The 17983-nt window shown below is 49.1% G+C and overlaps 1 protein-coding gene across 3 annotated transcripts in view; it reads right to left on the reverse strand.

Moving 5' to 3' along the window:
• Positions 1-1777: 1777 nt before the first annotated feature.
• RUNX1 (RUNX family transcription factor 1) overlaps positions 1778-17983 on the reverse strand; it is a 95272-nt gene continuing 79066 nt past the window's right edge. For 2 of the 3 annotated variants that reach the window (XM_059840154.1, XM_059840153.1), the window contains 2 exons: positions 11448-11609; positions 1778-7746 (listed from right to left, as the gene is read on the reverse strand). In XM_059840154.1, coding sequence (XP_059696137.1) covers positions 7253-7746; positions 11448-11609 — 656 coding nt within the window. In that variant the 3' untranslated portion in view covers positions 1778-7252. The remainder of the gene's footprint in view (positions 7747-11447; positions 11610-17983) is intronic. The other variant, XR_009485528.1, reaches the window with a different exon arrangement.

Here is a 17983-nt window from a genome sequence, read left to right on the forward strand (position 1 = left end):
TGGATCAGCTCAGAATGGGATCCGTGGATTTTCTCAGAGTGGGATCCATGGATCTGTTCAGAGTGGGATCCATGGATCTGTTCAGAGTGGGATCCATGGATCTGCCTTCCCTTCCTCTCCACAACCAGAGCTCTGCTGCTCTGTTCCCTACAAAATCTTTAAATTCCAGCAGCCTGCTCTGATCAAAAGAGCAGAAAGCTCAGAAAGCTCTTTTGAGCACTCTTCAAAACCCAGCAGCAAATATTCCTGCTGAGATGCCCTTGGGTGTCATATTTTTGGGTTTGTTTTGACCATTGCTATTTGTGGCTTCCTTTCCTGCATGTCAAAACCAGTGACAAAATGAACACGTGCTCTGCCTCCCCATGCACCTCGAGGGAAAGGCTCTTGGGTTTCTTGGGGTCAGGGGAGGAATCTGCAGGGGAGTCTCTTCAAAAATATAAGTGCAGTATTTTAGGGTCGTGCTGGAAAGAAATGTGAGGGGCCAGGCTGAGCAGGAAAACCAAAAACCACATCAGAGATGGGGGTGCTGAAATTTCTACCTCTAAAGAGGCACCTGGGATCCAGTCACTGTTTTCTCTCAGTGTTTTGGCCTAAATTTTAAATAGATAATGTGGATTATGGATTGAGAGGTGGGAGGTTGCTCTAGAGCTGGCAGAAGAAAAATGCACCTTTGATACTTTGCTTTATAGCTGGTTTTCCACTTCACTGGGAGGAGCAGCTGAAAAGCAGTCATTGTATATATGAAAAAAATATAAATTATATAATATATATAAATATATAAATTATATAAAAATATATTAATATATTAAATATATTATTTATATATAAAATATATAACAACAAGGTCTGGAAGGTGTCCCTGCCCATGGCAGGGGACTTGGAACTGAGTGACCTTTAAGGTCCCTTCCAACCCCAAGCATTCTGTGATTCCCTGATTATTGTGGAGAAGGATATTACTGGAAACTTCTTTAGTATCATGCAATATGTTGTGCAAGGGCCAATATTCAAAGGTATTTTATTTATACCTACAGATGCCTGGATACAGAGTCTTTAAAAATGAACTTTCAATATATTTTGCTCATTTTGAAAGCTTGGTACACCCATAGTAATGTTTCATTAACACTTTTGTTTCATTATTTATTTAAAGAGGAAAAAACCACAAATCTTTTAAGTATCATGACCTTAACATCTGTTTTGGTGCTCCTCAAGGAAGGTTCAAACCATCAGCAGTGAAAAGGATCCAATCCAAGAAGGAAAAGAAGAAAAATAAGAGCTGTAGATGAATCTGAAACACTGAAATTCAGTTGAGAAGCCAGGGATAAAATGCAATTATTGGACTTCTGTAGACACAAAATCTCATTTCATGGAATCCTGGAATGGTTTGGATTGGGAGAGACCTCAGAGCCCACCCAGTGCCACCCCTGCCATGGCAGGGACACCTCCCAGTTCCCCAGGCTGCTCCAGCCCCAGTGTCCAACCTGGCCTTGGGCACTGCCAGGGATCCAGGGGAATCCACACCTCTCTGGGCAGCCTCACTGTAAATTTTCCCTCCTGCCTTGGTGTCCTGTTGGATTTCAGACCTTTCACCAGCTTATTCCACAGCAGGAAAATACCATTTTGACAAAAAAGAAAAAATTTTTAAAAAATTAAAACTATGGAAACCTATCTTTGATGTTTTGTGTGCCACACACTCAGCACCCTCCTCCTGTTGGCTCCTTTTTCCCTGAGATGTTTTTTTTTTTCTCCCAGATAAAATAATGCACCAGTCCCACGTGCATACTTGTCAAACATTTTATTTGTCATTCACACTAATTATGATATTGAATTTACAGAGGAAACTGTGGTACAAAGAAAGAAAAGAAAGAAAAGAAAGAAAAGGAGGAAAAGTGCTCATTAGAACTACTGCAGCAGTCCAGCTGCTCTGGGTAGTTGTAATGAATTCTCCTGTGGTGCTGGACACAGCCATCCCTGTGGACAGCAAGAATTTACCCCGGGGGGCTAGCTAGAGATTCCTGGAGTGGGGGAAAAATAAAACCTACTCTATTCTCTTTTCCTATCTGGTTCCAAAAATCAGCAGCCACCCCCTGCCCTCCCTCCCCAGGAAGAAAAATCCCTGGTAATCAACCCCCCAAAAAATCCCCAAGCTGATGGTTTCCCCTTCAGGAAGAGTTCAGCGTGAAAGGGAAAATGTTTTGTAAACATAGCCAGAAAATGCTGAACAAATTCCCTTTGGTGCCACTCTGATGGGGCTGTGTCCCCCGTCAGCCTCACCACCTCACACTGAAATTTTGGTTTTAAAAAGAGCTGGGATTGTCCAACCCAAAATACCACAAATAACCCACAGATTTTTTTTTTTTTTTTGCACGTTTGTTTCTCCCCTACCACAAAAAAGTGAAGGATGTTGGATAGAGACCATGCTATTACTGTTTACAAAAGTGAATAAAATGTAGTTCCTCTTGAAGCCTAAAAATAACTAATTTGGAAAAGAAATAAGTCTCACTACAGTATTTCAGCAAACACAAAGGTAAGTTCATTAAAAACACAGAAAAAAAAAAAAAAAGAGAAAAATGCAGAGTAATTACAAGCACTAAATATTTTGGCTAGGAAGCTTTGGAAATCTATTTACAGACATAAATACAAGTAACTCTGGGGATGCAACCTGGAAGGACAAGGAGAAAAAGGCCCAGTGGTTGGGACTGACCCAGCAAGGTGAACAAAAACCCAGCGGGAAATGGAACAAGGCAGGAAAACAAGGCAGAGTTTTGCTCTGAGGACAGAAAACAGGTCCACTCCTCCCTGAATTTCAACCACAGCCACGGAAAAGGGCACTCAGGAAGCAGCAGGGAATGTTTGAAGAGAGCAGGAAATTTGGGATGTTTTGGCATAGGCTGTTTGGAGGAGAGGATTTCTCTCCATTCCTGGTGGAGAATTTGTACAAATCAAACCCTTCTCAGCAGGGATGCTCTCTGCACCTTCTTCTCTCTGCATTAAAGCTCCTCTCCAATGCCCTGGGAGCAAGCAGGAACTCTTAAATAGATTTAAATGTTGTTGGAGAGGGAAATATTTGTCCTCAGAGCCAGCAAAATTTATGTTGAAGATATTTGACACGGACAAGGAGCTGTGGCTTGTGAAAGGAGCACCCAAGCTGAGAGTAAGGACAGCCAGGAGCTGAGTTTTGGGAGGGTGAGGTACCTAAAGCACTCTGCTGACTGCAGCTCCAGAGCAGAAGCACAAGAATTCTATTTTTCTGATTCCATTCAGCTCCCAGGATGTTAAAACTATAGAAATATATATATATATAATATCCATATAAAAATAGATATTTTTGCACTCTAATTTGGAGATGGGGATGGGGGAAATGTTTCATCCAAATGTCTTTTTTTTTTTTTTTTCTGCTTGTTACATGCTCTTAAAATATAAGAGGAAAAATGTGAGAGCATTTTCAGAGCCTCAAAAAACTGTGCCATCCTTAGTGATGGCTACAAAACCAAATATTTGAGTAAAATATGGTTTCTGATGAGTGAATACACTGAAACCCACAGTGATTAAGTAAACAGATTAATTGCCAGGGGTAATGAACTTGGCTTTTCCTTTTCTTTGCAGTGCTGGACATACCCAGAGAGGCTGGACTCCAAAATTTGGTTGATGGCAATAAAAACATGAGAAACACTGAGAAATTCCAGAAAAGTGTCAATAAGGACACGGGGGAATGTGGTGGTGACCAGTTCTGTATTTCCTCATCCTGTTCACACCAGGAGAGCCAAATTCAACCTCACCTTCAGCATGAATGGAGACAAAGGAGAGGCACAGACATAAGAAATGTTTGATTTAGGGTCTGAGAGTTGCCAGCTCCCTGTTCCTGTGAATCCCTGGTTTTTTAGCTTCCAGGGAGGGTGGGTTTCAATTCTGGGGGCAGAAAGGAGGTTGTGGTGTCCCATATGGCTGGCAAAGTTTTACCACAACAACCTCACCTTGGTGACCACAACAACCTCACCTTGGTGTCCACATTGAGCTCGCCTTGATGGCCACAACAACCTCACCTTGGTGACCACAACAACCTCACCTTGATGGCTACAACAACCTCACCTTGGTGGCCACAACAACCTCACTTCTGCCACTGGGCTGAACTCATGGAATCATCAAATCATAGAATGGTTTGGGTTGGAAGGGACCTTAAACCCACCCAGTGTCACTCCTGCCATGGCAGGGACACCTCCCACTGTCCCAGGCTGCTCCAAGTGTCCAACCTGGCCTTGGGCACTGCCAGGGATGGGGAATCCACAGCCTCTCTGGGCACCCTGTGCCAGGGCCTCACAAATTTCACAGGGATGAATTCATTCCAAATATCCCATCTAACCCTGCCTTCTTTCATCTTAATACCATCCTCCTCCTCCTGTCACTCCCTGCTTTTGGTAAAATTCCCTCTCCAGGTCACCTGGCCCTTCCTGGCTCCTCCAAGCTCCTCTCCTCTCCCTCCCTGCTGTGTTTCCACTCCCAGCTCTGTGAACTTCGGTGGTCCAGTCACAAGGCAGATGTGAGAGCTGTAATCAATTACCATTTTAATTGAGAGCTGCAATAAATTAGGGTTTGAATTGCACAGAATGTGCCAAATGGATTCTGCAACAGAGCTACTGCTCAGTGCTGTGGGACTTTTTTCTTAGGGTACTGAAGAGGTGAGAGTCCAACTATGGAAACGCTACAGCTGGGGGGGTTCTCTCTATTTCTGTATTCAGCAGGCTCTCCAGACTTTCAGTATATATTTCTGATAGAATTTGGATGTTTTCTGTCTTTTTTTCAGAGCAAACTCTGGAAATAGAAAGGATATTTCATTAAATGAAAAGCACAAGGCTGTGTGGTTTAACAGAGACATTCTGGGCTTTTGCTGAGATCTCTTGAAACACTCCCTATTTTCTGCACAAAAACAACCTCATTGACAGTGAAAATTCTTCGATTCTTTTCAATACCAAAGTGCTACTGCATCCAACTCAAACAAAGAAGCAAAATCATATATATATATAAAAAAAGAGAAACCTTGAAAAACAAATGGTTTTAAATAAGTCCAGCTGTTTTGCTGCCTGCAGCCAAGGATCTTTTTAATTTGAATCCTTTTAACTTTTTAAACTTTTTTTTTAAACATCAAACACTGATCTGAAGTCCTGCTTTCAAATACTCTCTTGAGTTGACCTGCAATTGTTTCTCTGGTTTGAGAGGTACATTAAATAACAACCAGCTCATTTGGGACTCACACGTGTCAACATCAGCAGTTTGGAGTTCAGGAGTAGTACAAGAGCTGCATTCAGAGCAAACCCTCAATAAAATAGTGCCAAAAACGTTACAGTGACATCTGACCTGTTCGTGCTGGGGCGACGGGCGGCCGTGACGGCTCCTGAACCTGCTCCTAGTAAAACCCTTGTAGATTTACTACAGGGCACAACATTGGCTCCACCAGCTTTAAATACCCCCCTCTTCTCCCAGAAGATGCAGATGGAAGGGTTGTCCTGGCCCTGGCCTTTCTGGAGCCTTCCAGGCAGGGATGTGTTTGCCAGCAGAGTGGAACGTGGCTTATGTGCTGCACAGAAATCCTGGGAGCAAATCTCACCCAGATTCCATCAGAGCCAGGACTTCCCCCTTGCCCTGGGAATCACAGAACCAGGGAATGGTTTGGCTTGGGAGGGATCTTAAAGCTCATCCACCAAAACTGCCATGGGCAGGGACCCCTTCCACTGTCCCAGGCTGCTCCAACCTGGCCTTGGGCACTGCCAGGATCCAGGGGCAGCCTCAGCTGCTCCGGGAATTCTATTCCAGGGCCTCCCACCCTGCCAGGGAACAATTCTAATTCCCAATTCCCATCCAGCCCTGCCCTCTGGCAGTGGGAGCCATTGCCTGTGTCCTGTCCCTCCAGTGGGCAGGTATTTAATTAGGGAATATTGAATTTGCCTTAGGAAGGATCTACGTCCTGATTCCTGATCCTGAGGGCCACCACTGGTGACAAAGCAGGAGGAGGGAGAGATGACTCCACCTCTTGGAAAGGTACAGAAATTCCCAGGGATTTTGGTGCCTTCCAGCAGGAACTGGACACCTCAATGCTTTTGAGGACCTAAGCTGAGTAAAATGAGAGCAAGATAATTGTAAACAATGTTTTTAGGGAATTAAGAGGTCACTTTTGCCCATCGTTATTCCAGCCTTTTTCAATGTGAGAAATTTGACTTTGGCTGCTACCAAAAAAAGGCAATTGCTGATATTTTTTTTTAATATAGGCATATTTAAATAATAATAGCATCAACAAATAAGAAAAGTCTAAATATCAGGCATAAATATCAATCAACTCATCAAAGAAATACAGTAGTTGAAAATGACCCAAGGCTGTAGCCGTTGTGTTAAAAAAAAAAAAAAAATTCCAAGAGATAAAAAGTTAAATTAACTCATTGAAAAAGGGGCTGATTCTTTCAGTTGACAAAGCAAGAAAGAAGCAAGCATGATTAAAACAAAAAAGAGAGCAAAATCTTTTTTTTTTTTTGCAATTTATAAGGTGCCAAGAGAAATAAAAAAAAATTAGATGCAAAGCAGGATGAGCTGCATCCTAAAAAAAAAACCGAAATAAAACCAAAAACACCAAAAAACCTAAACCCAAAACAAAACAAAACAAAAAAACCCAGTAATAAAAAAAAATCCATATTCTTTGGAATATACAAACAAAACAAAGAAAAGAAAGAATGAAGTCCAACATATAAAACCTCTCATTCACAGCATTGCTAAAACAGAAGCGTTCACAGTTTCCCTCTGGGAATCTTCCTATACTTCCTTACACTTAAGATGTCCCTAAGATGCAGTAAACTCACTAAGATTTATTTTTGTTTTTTGGGTTTTTTTTTTTTAAGGTTTTAAGTCTTAAAAATAGAAGTGAACCGAAACTCTCTTTTAGGGCTGTGGAGCCCTTCAAGCCCAGGCACGTTGGGAAGCCACAGGCCTGGAATCAGGCTGGATACCCTCTTACCCACCCTCGCTACCTCTGCACCACCAACCGGGGCGTCCTCCTTCCCAGAAGCTCGTTCTCCTGCCGGGAATCCTTTGCCAGGGCCTGGCAACGAGAGCCACCACCCCTGGGAGCGCTGACTTCCCAAGGGTTTGCTCCTGAAACTCGTGGATGAACGCGGCAGGGCCCGCAGGGAAGTTTCTGGGATCCCTCCGGGCGCCGGGCAATGGGAAGTGCGTGAAGTCCTGACCCTGGAGCTCCTTCCTGACCTCCTCATCCTCAGTACGGCCTCCACACGGCCTCCTCCAGCCTGGCCGTGCTGGCCATGTTGGTGGGCGAGTTGCTGTGGCTGCCTTCGGCCTCCACCACGTCGCTCTGGTTGGGCAGGTTGGGGTTGAGCAGCGCGGAGCCCGTGGAGGCGTTGGTGCAAGGCGGGTGGATGCGCGGCGGCGAGCGCTCGCCGCCGGAGATCATGGAGAACTGGTAGGAGCCGGCCGAGGTGCCGTAGTACAGGTGGTACGAGGGGGAGCTGGTCTGGAAGGGGCTGCCCTGGGCCTGGGAGGAGCCGGGGTAGGGCGGCGGGAGGTACGTGTGGTACCTGGAGGCCGTGGGCATGGCCGACATGCCGATGCCGATGGCGGAGCTGACGGGCGTGGGCGTGTAGGTGAAGGCTCCCGGGTAGTGCATGCGCGGGTCCGAGATGGACGGCAGCGCCGGGAAGGAGCGCTCGATGCCCACCCGGGGGTCGCTGAACGCCGTCAGGTCGGACGCCCCTGGGGAAGGGAAAGGAGGGAGAGGAATGTTATGGGATCCTCAGAAATAATGAGGTGAGGAGGAACCTCTGAGGTCATCCAGGCCCAGCTGTGCCCCGTGCCCAGCTTGTTGAACTGAGTGCCACGTCCATGTCTTGGGCACTGCCAGGGATGGGCACTGCAGAGTTCCCTGGGCAGCCCCTGCCAAGGCCTGAGCACCCTTTCCATGGGCAAATTCCTGCTGCTGGCCAAGCTGAGCCTGCCCTGGCCCAGCCTGAGGCCGTTCCCTCTGCTCCTGTCCCTGTTCCCTGGGAGCAGAGCCCGATCCCCCCGGCTGTCCCCTCCTGGCAGGGACTTGTGCAGAGCCACAAGGGCCCCCCTGAGCCTCCTTTGCTCCAGGCTCAGCCCCTTCCCAGCTCCCTCAGCCCCTCCTGGGGCTCCAGCCCATTCCCAGCTCCTTACAGAATCCCTGGGGCTGGCAAAGCCCTCCCAGCCCAGGGAGTGCCAGCTGTGCCCCATGGCCACCCTGTCCCCAGCCCAGAGCACTCAGTGCCACCTCCAGGGGACACCTGCAGGGATGGGCACTGCAGAGCTCCCTGGGCAGCCCCTGCCAAGGCCTGAGCACCATTTCCATGGGCAATATGCTCCTGGTGTCCAAGCTGAGCCTCCTCTGGCACAGCTCCTTTCCTCTCACTCTGAAATGTTCCACAGGAGAGTCAAATCCTGCTCTACTTTCTCTGACATCCATGGAATTATGTCCAGTCCCATCCTCTCTTTCCCTGCCCAGATTAAACAAGAGCAGCAGATCCTCATCATGACTCAGGTTAATGGAAGGTCTCATCCCCAGAGCTGGCAGCTCTGCCTGGTTAAGATAACAACAATAATTACGGAAAAAAAATCTTTCCAGAAGAAAGACAACTTCTCCTGGCAGCCAAGGCGTGGAGTCTGCAGCCGAGGAGCCGTGTGCTGAAGGAAATACTCCTGAGGAGGAGCAGAGGGAAAACAAAGCTCTTGGCTCTCCCCAGATTCCAAGCTGGAGCAGACTGAGTCTGGCATTCCTGGAGCAGACACACTCCAGAGCCAAGCTCTGAAAGCTCATCAGGACACATCAGCCCACCTTGAGGAGCTGCTCTTAATTTCTCAGAAGAGCTCTGAACTTGCTCTTTGCTTCCTTTAGAATTTGCCATCCCTTTTTTCTTTTTTTTTCCTGGAAAATTAATGGGAACACATTTCATTACCCTAAACCCCATCACCTTTAGGTTGAACATGGGAAAACACAGGATGGAACAGAGCAGCAGGAGCTCTGGAGGAGGCAAGGTTAAGGTGGCATCTGCCAAATTTTAAATGTTCCTTCCACACCTCATTCCTGAGCAACTTCCTAAAACTGCCTGCATACATTGTTAATCAGAGGAGGGTTTGTTCTGCCCTGGCAAAAAGCAGAGTCATGACATTTAATGTCAAGATGGTTCAAATATATCCCACGTGGTTGTTTTTTCCGTGGAGACACCAGGTCTTAAGTTGGGAGGGCCTAAAATCCTCCTCAAATTTGCTCTTTGTTCTGCCACAGAGAAGATTTTTTTCAAGTGTGGGTGACAGAAAAGGTTGTGACGGATTCTCCCAGGAATGCTGAATGACTTTTGGTATTAGGAATTAGAACAGGAAAAGGAGGAGGCTGACGTGGGAACAAAACCTTTCCAGGTTTCTTGACAAGGCATGGAGAAACTCTGCCAGCTCCAAGGAAAATCCCCGTGGCCATGGGCAGAAAAAGCAGCTCTGTGGAGAAGGACCTGATGGAAAACTAAGGGGAATTCTAATTTTTTTTTTAATTTGTGATTTCTAATTCTGTATAAATAAAGAATTTACAGGCTTTTTTTTAAAAAGAAGAAATGGCTTTTTCTGAAAAGTTCCCCGTGTTTTCAGTCCTGTCTACAATGCACTTCTCACCCAGACCTAGCAAATAATTTAGATTTGGTGTGAGGCTTTCAAAGCAAGCTCTACATGACAGCAGCAGAGCAGGCTGGAGCACGTTCAAGTGGTTCCCTCTGATCTCAGAAGAAACCCTGAGCCTTCAAACGAGAGCAAGATGTGGAGTTGAAGGAGGGATTTTTGCAAAAGCTGTATGCAAATTAGAATGATATGGCTCGCACTCATTTATAGAAAATTCCTGCTGCTGCACGCACAGATTGTTTCAAGATGTCAGGGACAGTTAAACTGGGTGGAATTGGGGTGGATTTCACTCCTGTTTTTCTGGTGGCTTCTAAAGCTCTGCAGGATGATTTGATGGACATGGAAAACCAAAAAATCCAGTGCAACATCTACAATGTCCAACCCCACCATCCTGCAGCCAAAATCTGCTGTGCTCTGCTCTGGATTTAGGGGAGGGAAGGAAGCAGAGCTGGAATATCTTGGAATACCTTGGAATGCCATCCATTCCTTGGCAATTTGAATCATTTTAATCGCTCCCTACACCTTCAAAGTGTTGCTTTTCCTCCTTTTCCTTCTTTTTTGACAGTGCTCTGTTGGGCTCCCAGCCCCAGGAGCAGCCCTGGGACAGTGGGAAGTGTCCCTGTCCCTGGCATGGAATGAGATGGGCTTTAAGGTTCCTCCCACCCCAAACCCCAAATACCAGTTTGGGATTCAGGTTGGACACCAGATGGAATTTCCTCCTGGAAAGGGTGGTCAGGCCTTGGGAAGAGCTGCCCAGGGAGGGGGTGGAGGTGACCAGGGAAGGGCTGGAGGTGGCACTCAGTGCTCTGGGCTGGGGACAAGGTGGCCATGGGTCACACCTGGGACTCCATGACCTTTGAGATCTTTCCCAGCCCAGTCTGGGATTGGTTTATCCCAACGCAGCTCATTTGTTAAAATTCTCTATTTATTAAAGTTCTGTTTCTCTGCTCTTCCCACAAATCCCCCAAATCCCCCAGAACCTCGGAACGAGCTTTGCCAGAGAGCCCCTGAAGGGCTGGGGCAGCACCTGGGCCACCAGTTTGTCACCAGGGGAGTGTCCCTTGGCATGGGGGCAGCAGGGGTGGGGACAGGATCACCAATTTGCCACCAGGGAAGGTCCCCTTGGTGTGGAGAACCCAGGGGTGGGGACAGGATCCCCAGTTTGTCACCAGGGAAGGTGCCCTTGGCTTAGGGGCAGCAGGGGTGGGGACAGGGCCATCAGTTTGTCACCAGGGAAGGTCCCCTTGGCATGGAGAGCGCAGAGGTGGCAACAAGGCCACCAGTTTGTCACTGGGGAACATCCCCTTGGCATGGAGAGCCCAGGGTTAGGGACAGGGCCACCAGTTTGCCACTGGGGAAGTGTCCTTTTGTCATGGAAGGCCCAGGGACGGGGACAGGGGCCACCAGTTTTCCACCAGGGAAGGTCCCCTTGGCATGGAGAGCCCAGGAGTGGGGACAAAGCCACAAGTTTGCCACTGGAGAATGTCCCTTTGTCACGGAAGGCGCAGGGGTGGGGACAGGGCCACCAGTTTGTCACCAGGGAAGCACTCCCTTGGCTTGGGCGCAGCAGGGGTGGGGACAGGACCAGCAGTTTGCCAGCAGGGAAGTGTCCCTTTATCATGGAGAGCCCAAGGGTTGGGGACAGGGCCACCAATTTGCCACCAGGGAAGGTCCCCTTGGCTTGGGGGCAGCAGGGGTGGGGACAGGGCCAGCAGTTTCCCCCGGGGGAGTGTCCCTGTGTCCCTGTGTCCCTTTGTCCCGGGGCGGCTCCTTACCCGAGAGGCGGCTGGAGAGCTCGGCCGTGAGTGAGGTCATGCCGCCGGCCCGGCCAGGTGAGATGGGCGTGGCCGGGTGCACGGTGGGCGTGGCAATGGAGCCCAGGTACTGGTAGGACTGGTCGTAGGACCAGGGCGGCGAGGGCTGCACCTGCCGGGAGTCTGCAAGCACAAACACACCCATGATTGCTTTCTATAACATTATTTTATTTTCTTTTGTGATTTTATTTTATTTTATTTTATTAAATTTAATTTTATTTTATTATTTTAGTTTATCTTATTTTGTCTTGTTTTATTTTATTATTTCATCTTATTTTATTTTATTATATCTTTTTTTTCCTTAATTTTATTTCATTTCATTTCATTTCATTTCATTTCATTTTCATTTTTTTCCTTGCAAAGCTTTTTTGCTGTTTCCCATTAAGAACAGGCAGGAAAAAATTACACCCAAAATGACACAGAGAATCACTGGGTTGGAACAGACCTTTAAGGCCATCGAGTCCAACCTATGCCCCAACACCAGAGAAGAAGAGAGGAAAAACCAGATTAAAATTTCCAAATTTTAAAGAGGGAAAAACTCCTCCTCAGTCTTTGGGGCTGTGTGCCCTCTGCTCTTTTAGCCAAAAATTGTCATGCAGGGATCCAGAAGACCTCAGAGCCCACCCAGTGCCACCCCTGCCATAGCAGGGACACCTCCCACTGTGCCAGGCTGCTCCAGCCCCAGTGTCCAGCCTGGCCTTGGGCACTGCCAGGGATCCAGGGGCAGCCCCAGCTGCTCTGGGAATTCCATCCCAGCCCTGCCCACCCTGCCAGGGAACAATTCCTCATATTCCCAAGATCCCATCCAGCCCTGCCCTGTGGCAGTGGGAGCTGTTCCTCCCTGTCACTGCAGATCCTGGGGGATGCAGAATCTCTAAAACCACCAAGGGATTCTTTTCTGCCCACAGGACCCCTTGGGATGAAGTCTGGAATCAGAGGAGCCCAAAAAGGAGTTGGTCCAAATCAGTTGCCTCAACTCTTTCCTGCTTGTTTCATTTTGCAGGTGAAGCTGAGATTTTGAAATGTCTCAGTTTTGTAGAAATCAAAGGAATCAAAGAGTTCCCTCTCCCCTTTACCCACCCAAATTTCCCTCCCTATTTTTAGTAAAATCTTTTCTATTTTCTTCAGCTTTAAGAACATCCTCCCGCAGCTCCTTTAAGACCATTGCCTTTGTTGAAAGAAAACCAAATGCTGCATGATCTGCATGCAGATCAAACTGATACCAGCAAGGAAGGGAAATTTCCCAAGTCTGAGATGAGGACTTTGATCTCCCATCAGAAAGCCCATCTGGAAAATCTTCTTTTGCTGTTCTTTAAGGAGATGAGTTTTCCATTTTGTTTGTTCCATCTGTTTATAAGGCAGGATTTATCCCAAACCCCCAGCTTCTCAAAAGCCACTGGTGAAGCTGCAGATGGAAGTTGGATTTTTTCTGCTGAGGAACAAGTTCAGATCCAGATATTATGAATATTTAATTTTTTTTTTTCACGCAGCCATCCGTCAAAATAAAATCAGTTGTCTCATGTTGGTAAAAAAGCAACATCCAACTGCATCAGATGGGCTTTAGGAGGATCACAAAGAGCACAAAAGCTGCCGTGTTCTGGATTGCAGCATCACCTGGGTGTTAATTTATGGTCAGAGTTGCCTCAAGGGCACAGGGAGGGACAGGAGGGAATCCAGTCTCCGGGGGTGGCATTAAAACAAACACCCCAAAGCATCCCCAGAGCGAGCCAAGCCTGGGGTGACCCTGCAGCTTTTGGCTCTGAAATGGGGTTCATGCAGCCACAGCTCCTGAATTTCAGCAGGCAGTCCATGGACCTCTCCCGAGTGCTGGAATCCCAGGAGCAGAATTCCAATAGGGAATCCCAGGCAGGGCATGGAAAGTGCCTTGTCCAGTCCTGCCCAGGAGCCCTGGCTGTGCTCTGCCAGAGGTCCCTCTGTCACCACCTCTTCGAGGGCTCTGCTCAACTGCACCCCGGAATTCCAGAATTCCAGAGTTCCAGAGTTCAAGAATTCCAGAACACCAGAATCCTGGAATGCCAGAACACCAGAATCCTGGAATTCCGGGATTCTGGAATCTCAGAATCCCAGAATTCCAGAATCCCAGAATTTCAGAACCCTGGAATCCCAGAATCCTGGAATCCCAGAATCCTGGAATCTCAGAATCCCAGAATCTCAGAATCCTGGAATTCTAGAATTCTAGAATCCTGGAATCTCAGAATTCCAGAATTCCAGGATTTTGGAATCCCAGAATCCTGGAATCTCAGAATCCCAGAACCCTAGAATTCTAGAATCCAAGAATTCCAGAAACCCAGAATCATGGAATCTCAGAATCTCAGAATTCTAGAATTGTGGAATCTCGAAATTGTGGAATCTCAGAATCCCAGTATCTCAGAATACCAGAATCTCTGAATCCTGGAATTCTAGAATTCTAGAATCCTGGACTCTCAAAATTCCATAATTCTGAAATCCCAGAATCTCAGAATCCCAGAATTCTGGAGTCTCAGAATCCCAGAACCCCAAAACCCTGGAATCCTGGAACCCACGAATCCCAGAATGTCAGAATCCCAGTTCGGAATCCCAGAACTCCAGAATCCCGGAATCCCAGAATTCTAGAATCCTAACCTGGGTGGGAAGCCAGCCAGTAGAACACCCGTTCATCATCACCAGCCAGCCAGCCTCCTTCACTCACTTCACAATCCTTCTGGTTCTGTTCCCCCCTGCAGCTGCTCCAGAAAACAAACTCCAAAAACTCTAATGAACTCGAACAGTTTATAAAAACATCGGTCCTGCAAGCCAAAGATTGAAGACTGAACCCCTTCTTAGAGAGACCCTACTGTTCACCTCCCTGTTTCAGGAAGAAAGGACTCAAACCTTCATCTCCATCCCCAAAGCTGCATTTTAACTAAACCACTCCCTGACCCTCCCCCTAAACAGCCTGAATTGCCCCCCGAGTGAGGGGGAATCTCAGAATTCCAGAATCCTGGAATGTTGGAACCACAGAACACCAGAATCCCACAATTCTGGAATCCCAGAATTCTGGAATCCTGGAATCCCAGAATCTTGGAATCTCAGAATCCCAGAATTCCAGAATCCCAGAATTCCAGAATCTCAGAAACCTGGAACCCTGGAATCTCAGAATCCCAGAATTCCACAATCCCAGAATCCTGGAATCTCAGACTCCCAGTATCCCAGAATCCCAGAATTCCACAATCCCAGAATCCTGGAATCTCAGACTCCCAGTACTCCAGAATCCCAGAATTCCACAATCCCAGTAGCCCAGAGTCCCAGCATCCCATGGACACCAGGAGAAGGTGCATGACAAGATGGAGGAAGCAGGATCTTGTCCCACATTTATGGAACGCCGCGAGAAGAGTGGATTGAAATCTGGTTTCTTTCTTTCAGGGCCACTGAAATGAGCAACCCAGGATGGGTGAGGTTGGAGGGACCCTGGGGGTCACCGGTGCCACCCCTGGGTCACCCCAGAGCCCAGGGATTGTGGGATTATATTCTGGAATGTCCCCGGAGGAGACTCCAGCCCCTCTCTGGGCTCTGCTCCAGCTGGGCACTGCCCAGGGCAGAAGTTGTGCCTGCTGGGCAGGGGAATTGCTGGGCTCAGCCCCTGCCCGTGGCTCTGGGGCCATGGCTGGGCCTGGAGCAGAGCCTGGGCTGCTCTGACCTCCTGCACACAGGGACAGACATAGGGACAGACAGAATTCCCAGAATTTCCAGAATGACCAGGTTGGAAAAGACCCCCAAGCCCATCGAGTCCAGCCCAGCCCCAACAGCCCAACTGAGCCCTGGCACCCAGTGCCACCTCCAGGCTTTGTCAAACACACCCAGGGATGGGGACTCCACCACCTCCCCGGGCAGCCAGGCCAGAACTTTCTCCCCCTTGCTGGAAAAACCTTTTCCCTGCTCTCCAACCTGTATTTCCCTTGGGGCAGCTCCAGGCTGTGTGCTCTGGCTGTGTCAGTGCTGCTGCAGACAGAGCCCAGCCCCAGCTGAGCACAGGCACCTTTCAGGAGCTGTGAGAGAGATGAGGGCACCCCTGGGTCTCCTTTTCTCCAGGCTGAGCACCCCCAGCTCCCTCAGGGCTCCCTCTCAGGGTTTGTGTTCCCAGCCCCTCTCCAGCCTCGCTGTCCCCTCTGGATGTGCTCAGTGTCCCAAGCCCTTCCCAAATGGAGGGGCCAGACCTGGGTACAGCACTCCAGGTGTGCCCTCAGCAGTGCCCAGGGCAGGGGCAGAATGACCTCCCTGCTCCTGGGACAGCCAGGGCCAGGCAGGGCTGAGGCCCCTCTCCCTGGGCTCCTCTCCAGGCTGAGCAGCCCCAGCTCCCTCAGCCTTTCCTGGGCACGGAGCTGCTCCAGGCCCTTGCTCAGCTCCAGGAGCTCCTGGCCCTGCTGTGCTGAGGAGCCAGAGCTGGACACAGCAGCCAGAGGTGCCCCAGGGCTGGGCACAGGGGTAGGATCAGCCCTAACCTGCTGGCAATGCCCATCCCTATGCACCCCAGAAGGAAAAACATCAGTGCACAAAAGCTGCATCTTGACTAAAAATCAAATAATGAACCGAAAGCTCTGTAAGAACGTCCACAAAAATCCTGGAAGTCCCTGACCTGCCCCATCCATTTCCTGTGACCTTCACCTCTGGGGTCCCTAAAGCAATGCCAGCAGCCCCAGAGACCCCCTTTATTCATCTCCTCATCCCATTAAGTCCTTCTTAAGTGAAGGTTCAGGCAACCAATCAATTTTCTGTCTTGCTACCTGCATTCCCAATCCCTGAACTGGCTCTTAAAGATTCCCTTTTTGCCATCAGCCTGGTTAAGGGCCTGCACTCTCCTGAGGGATGTTAACACAGTGAATGAGAGATGTACACACATGACAGAGGGTTGTGCTGATAACCCCAGGCCCCACCCTCCCAGTTTTTTTTAATAAAAAGTGGAGAAAAGTATCCCTGGAATTGCATTTTTATGGCCCAGTTTCAGTACCAAGAGGCAAACCCAGCTCCCAGTAAAGTTTGCATTTCCAGCTGCTGGATCAAGGGCCTCAATAACATTTTATTTTGTGGATATCTGCTTTCCTTCAGTTTTCACATTTCCCAAAATTAAACTGGAATGGGTTGGAATTGAACCCATAAAAAAAAAGCAACAAATTCTTTCCTGCTTCCCAAATAAAGAGGGCTCAGGATTGGTAGCTTGGCATGGGGAACTGAAGTGGTTGAAGTTAATCTGGTGAAAATCTGCTGCAAATAAACGGGAGTTGCTTCCCGACTGGGAATATCTGTGAAGAGATTTCCAGGCAGAGCTACTTCAACACAAATAACCCAAAGAGTTTTGGGTCTGCACAGTTTTCAAGCCAAACAGGATCCCCCAAATCACTGAAAAGCAGCTCAAAACAACACAAAACCAGGGAAGCTGCTGCCCAGTCTTCCCAGCGCTTCTCCCACTAGCGATTACTTTCCATTTCTACTTTTTATGGTGTGAGAAAACGCATTTCAAACATGAAAACAGTTATTAATTGCAGCCAGCCCCTGCAGGGCCAGAATTATGGTGCAATAATTCACACCTCTCCCGCAGTCACGAGCTCTCCCGTCCCCTTCCCTCCCGCCTAACACCCCATTATTGAACCATCATCTTTCGTGCCTCGTCTTGTTTTACTGCCCCGAAATCGCCGCGTTCTCCGGGCGCTCAGCAGCTGTAATTAACAGCCCTAATTAACCCGTGCAGATGTTGCGCAACCTTTAACGATTTTACCGAGCGCGCTCTGGGGGGAGGGACGGCTGCGAAAAAAATCTACCGAGGTGAGCGGGTCTCCCCTTCGCGGGGAGCTCGGGCTGCTTTCCCGGCTGTTTCCCCGGCTGTTTCCCCAGCTGTTTCCCCAGATGTTCGCCGGCCCAGCTGTGCCCGCGGGTGCAGTTACGCGCTGTGGCCGCTGGGTGGCGCTGGCGTTCCGGGCACCGCCGGCCCCGCGGAGTCCCCGGACCCTCCTGAGCCCCCCAAAAACCCCCTGAGTACCCCGGACCCTCCTGAGCACCCCCGGACCCTCCTAAGCCCCCCAAAAACCCTCCTGAAGCCCCCGGACCCTCCTGAGCCCCCCTCTGAGCCCCCTGAGCCCCCCCGGACTCTCCTGAGCCCCACGGACCCCTCTGAAACCCCTGGATCCCCTGAGCGCCCCTGGACCCCCCTGAACCCGCCGGACCCCTCTGAGCGATCTCGACCCCCCTGAGCCCCCCCGGACCCTCCTGAACCCCCCTGAGACCCTCCGGATCCTCCTGAGTCCTCCTGGACCCCCCTAAGCTCCCCCTGAGCCCCTGAACCCCCCCCCGGACCCCCCTGAGCTCCCCAAAAACCCCCTGATCCCCCCAAAATCCCGAGCTGCGGCTTCTCCAAGCCCTCACAGCGCTCTGGGAATGGCTCCTGCTGGTTCCCAACCAGGAACTGCCCAAAAATGCATCCCTGCAGCTCAGGGCACTGTGGGGGTCCAAGAGAGGGATACACAGGA

Source organism: Haemorhous mexicanus, chromosome 2 (assembly GCF_027477595.1).
Source record: "Haemorhous mexicanus isolate bHaeMex1 chromosome 2, bHaeMex1.pri, whole genome shotgun sequence".
NCBI lineage: Eukaryota > Metazoa > Chordata > Aves > Passeriformes > Fringillidae > Haemorhous > Haemorhous mexicanus.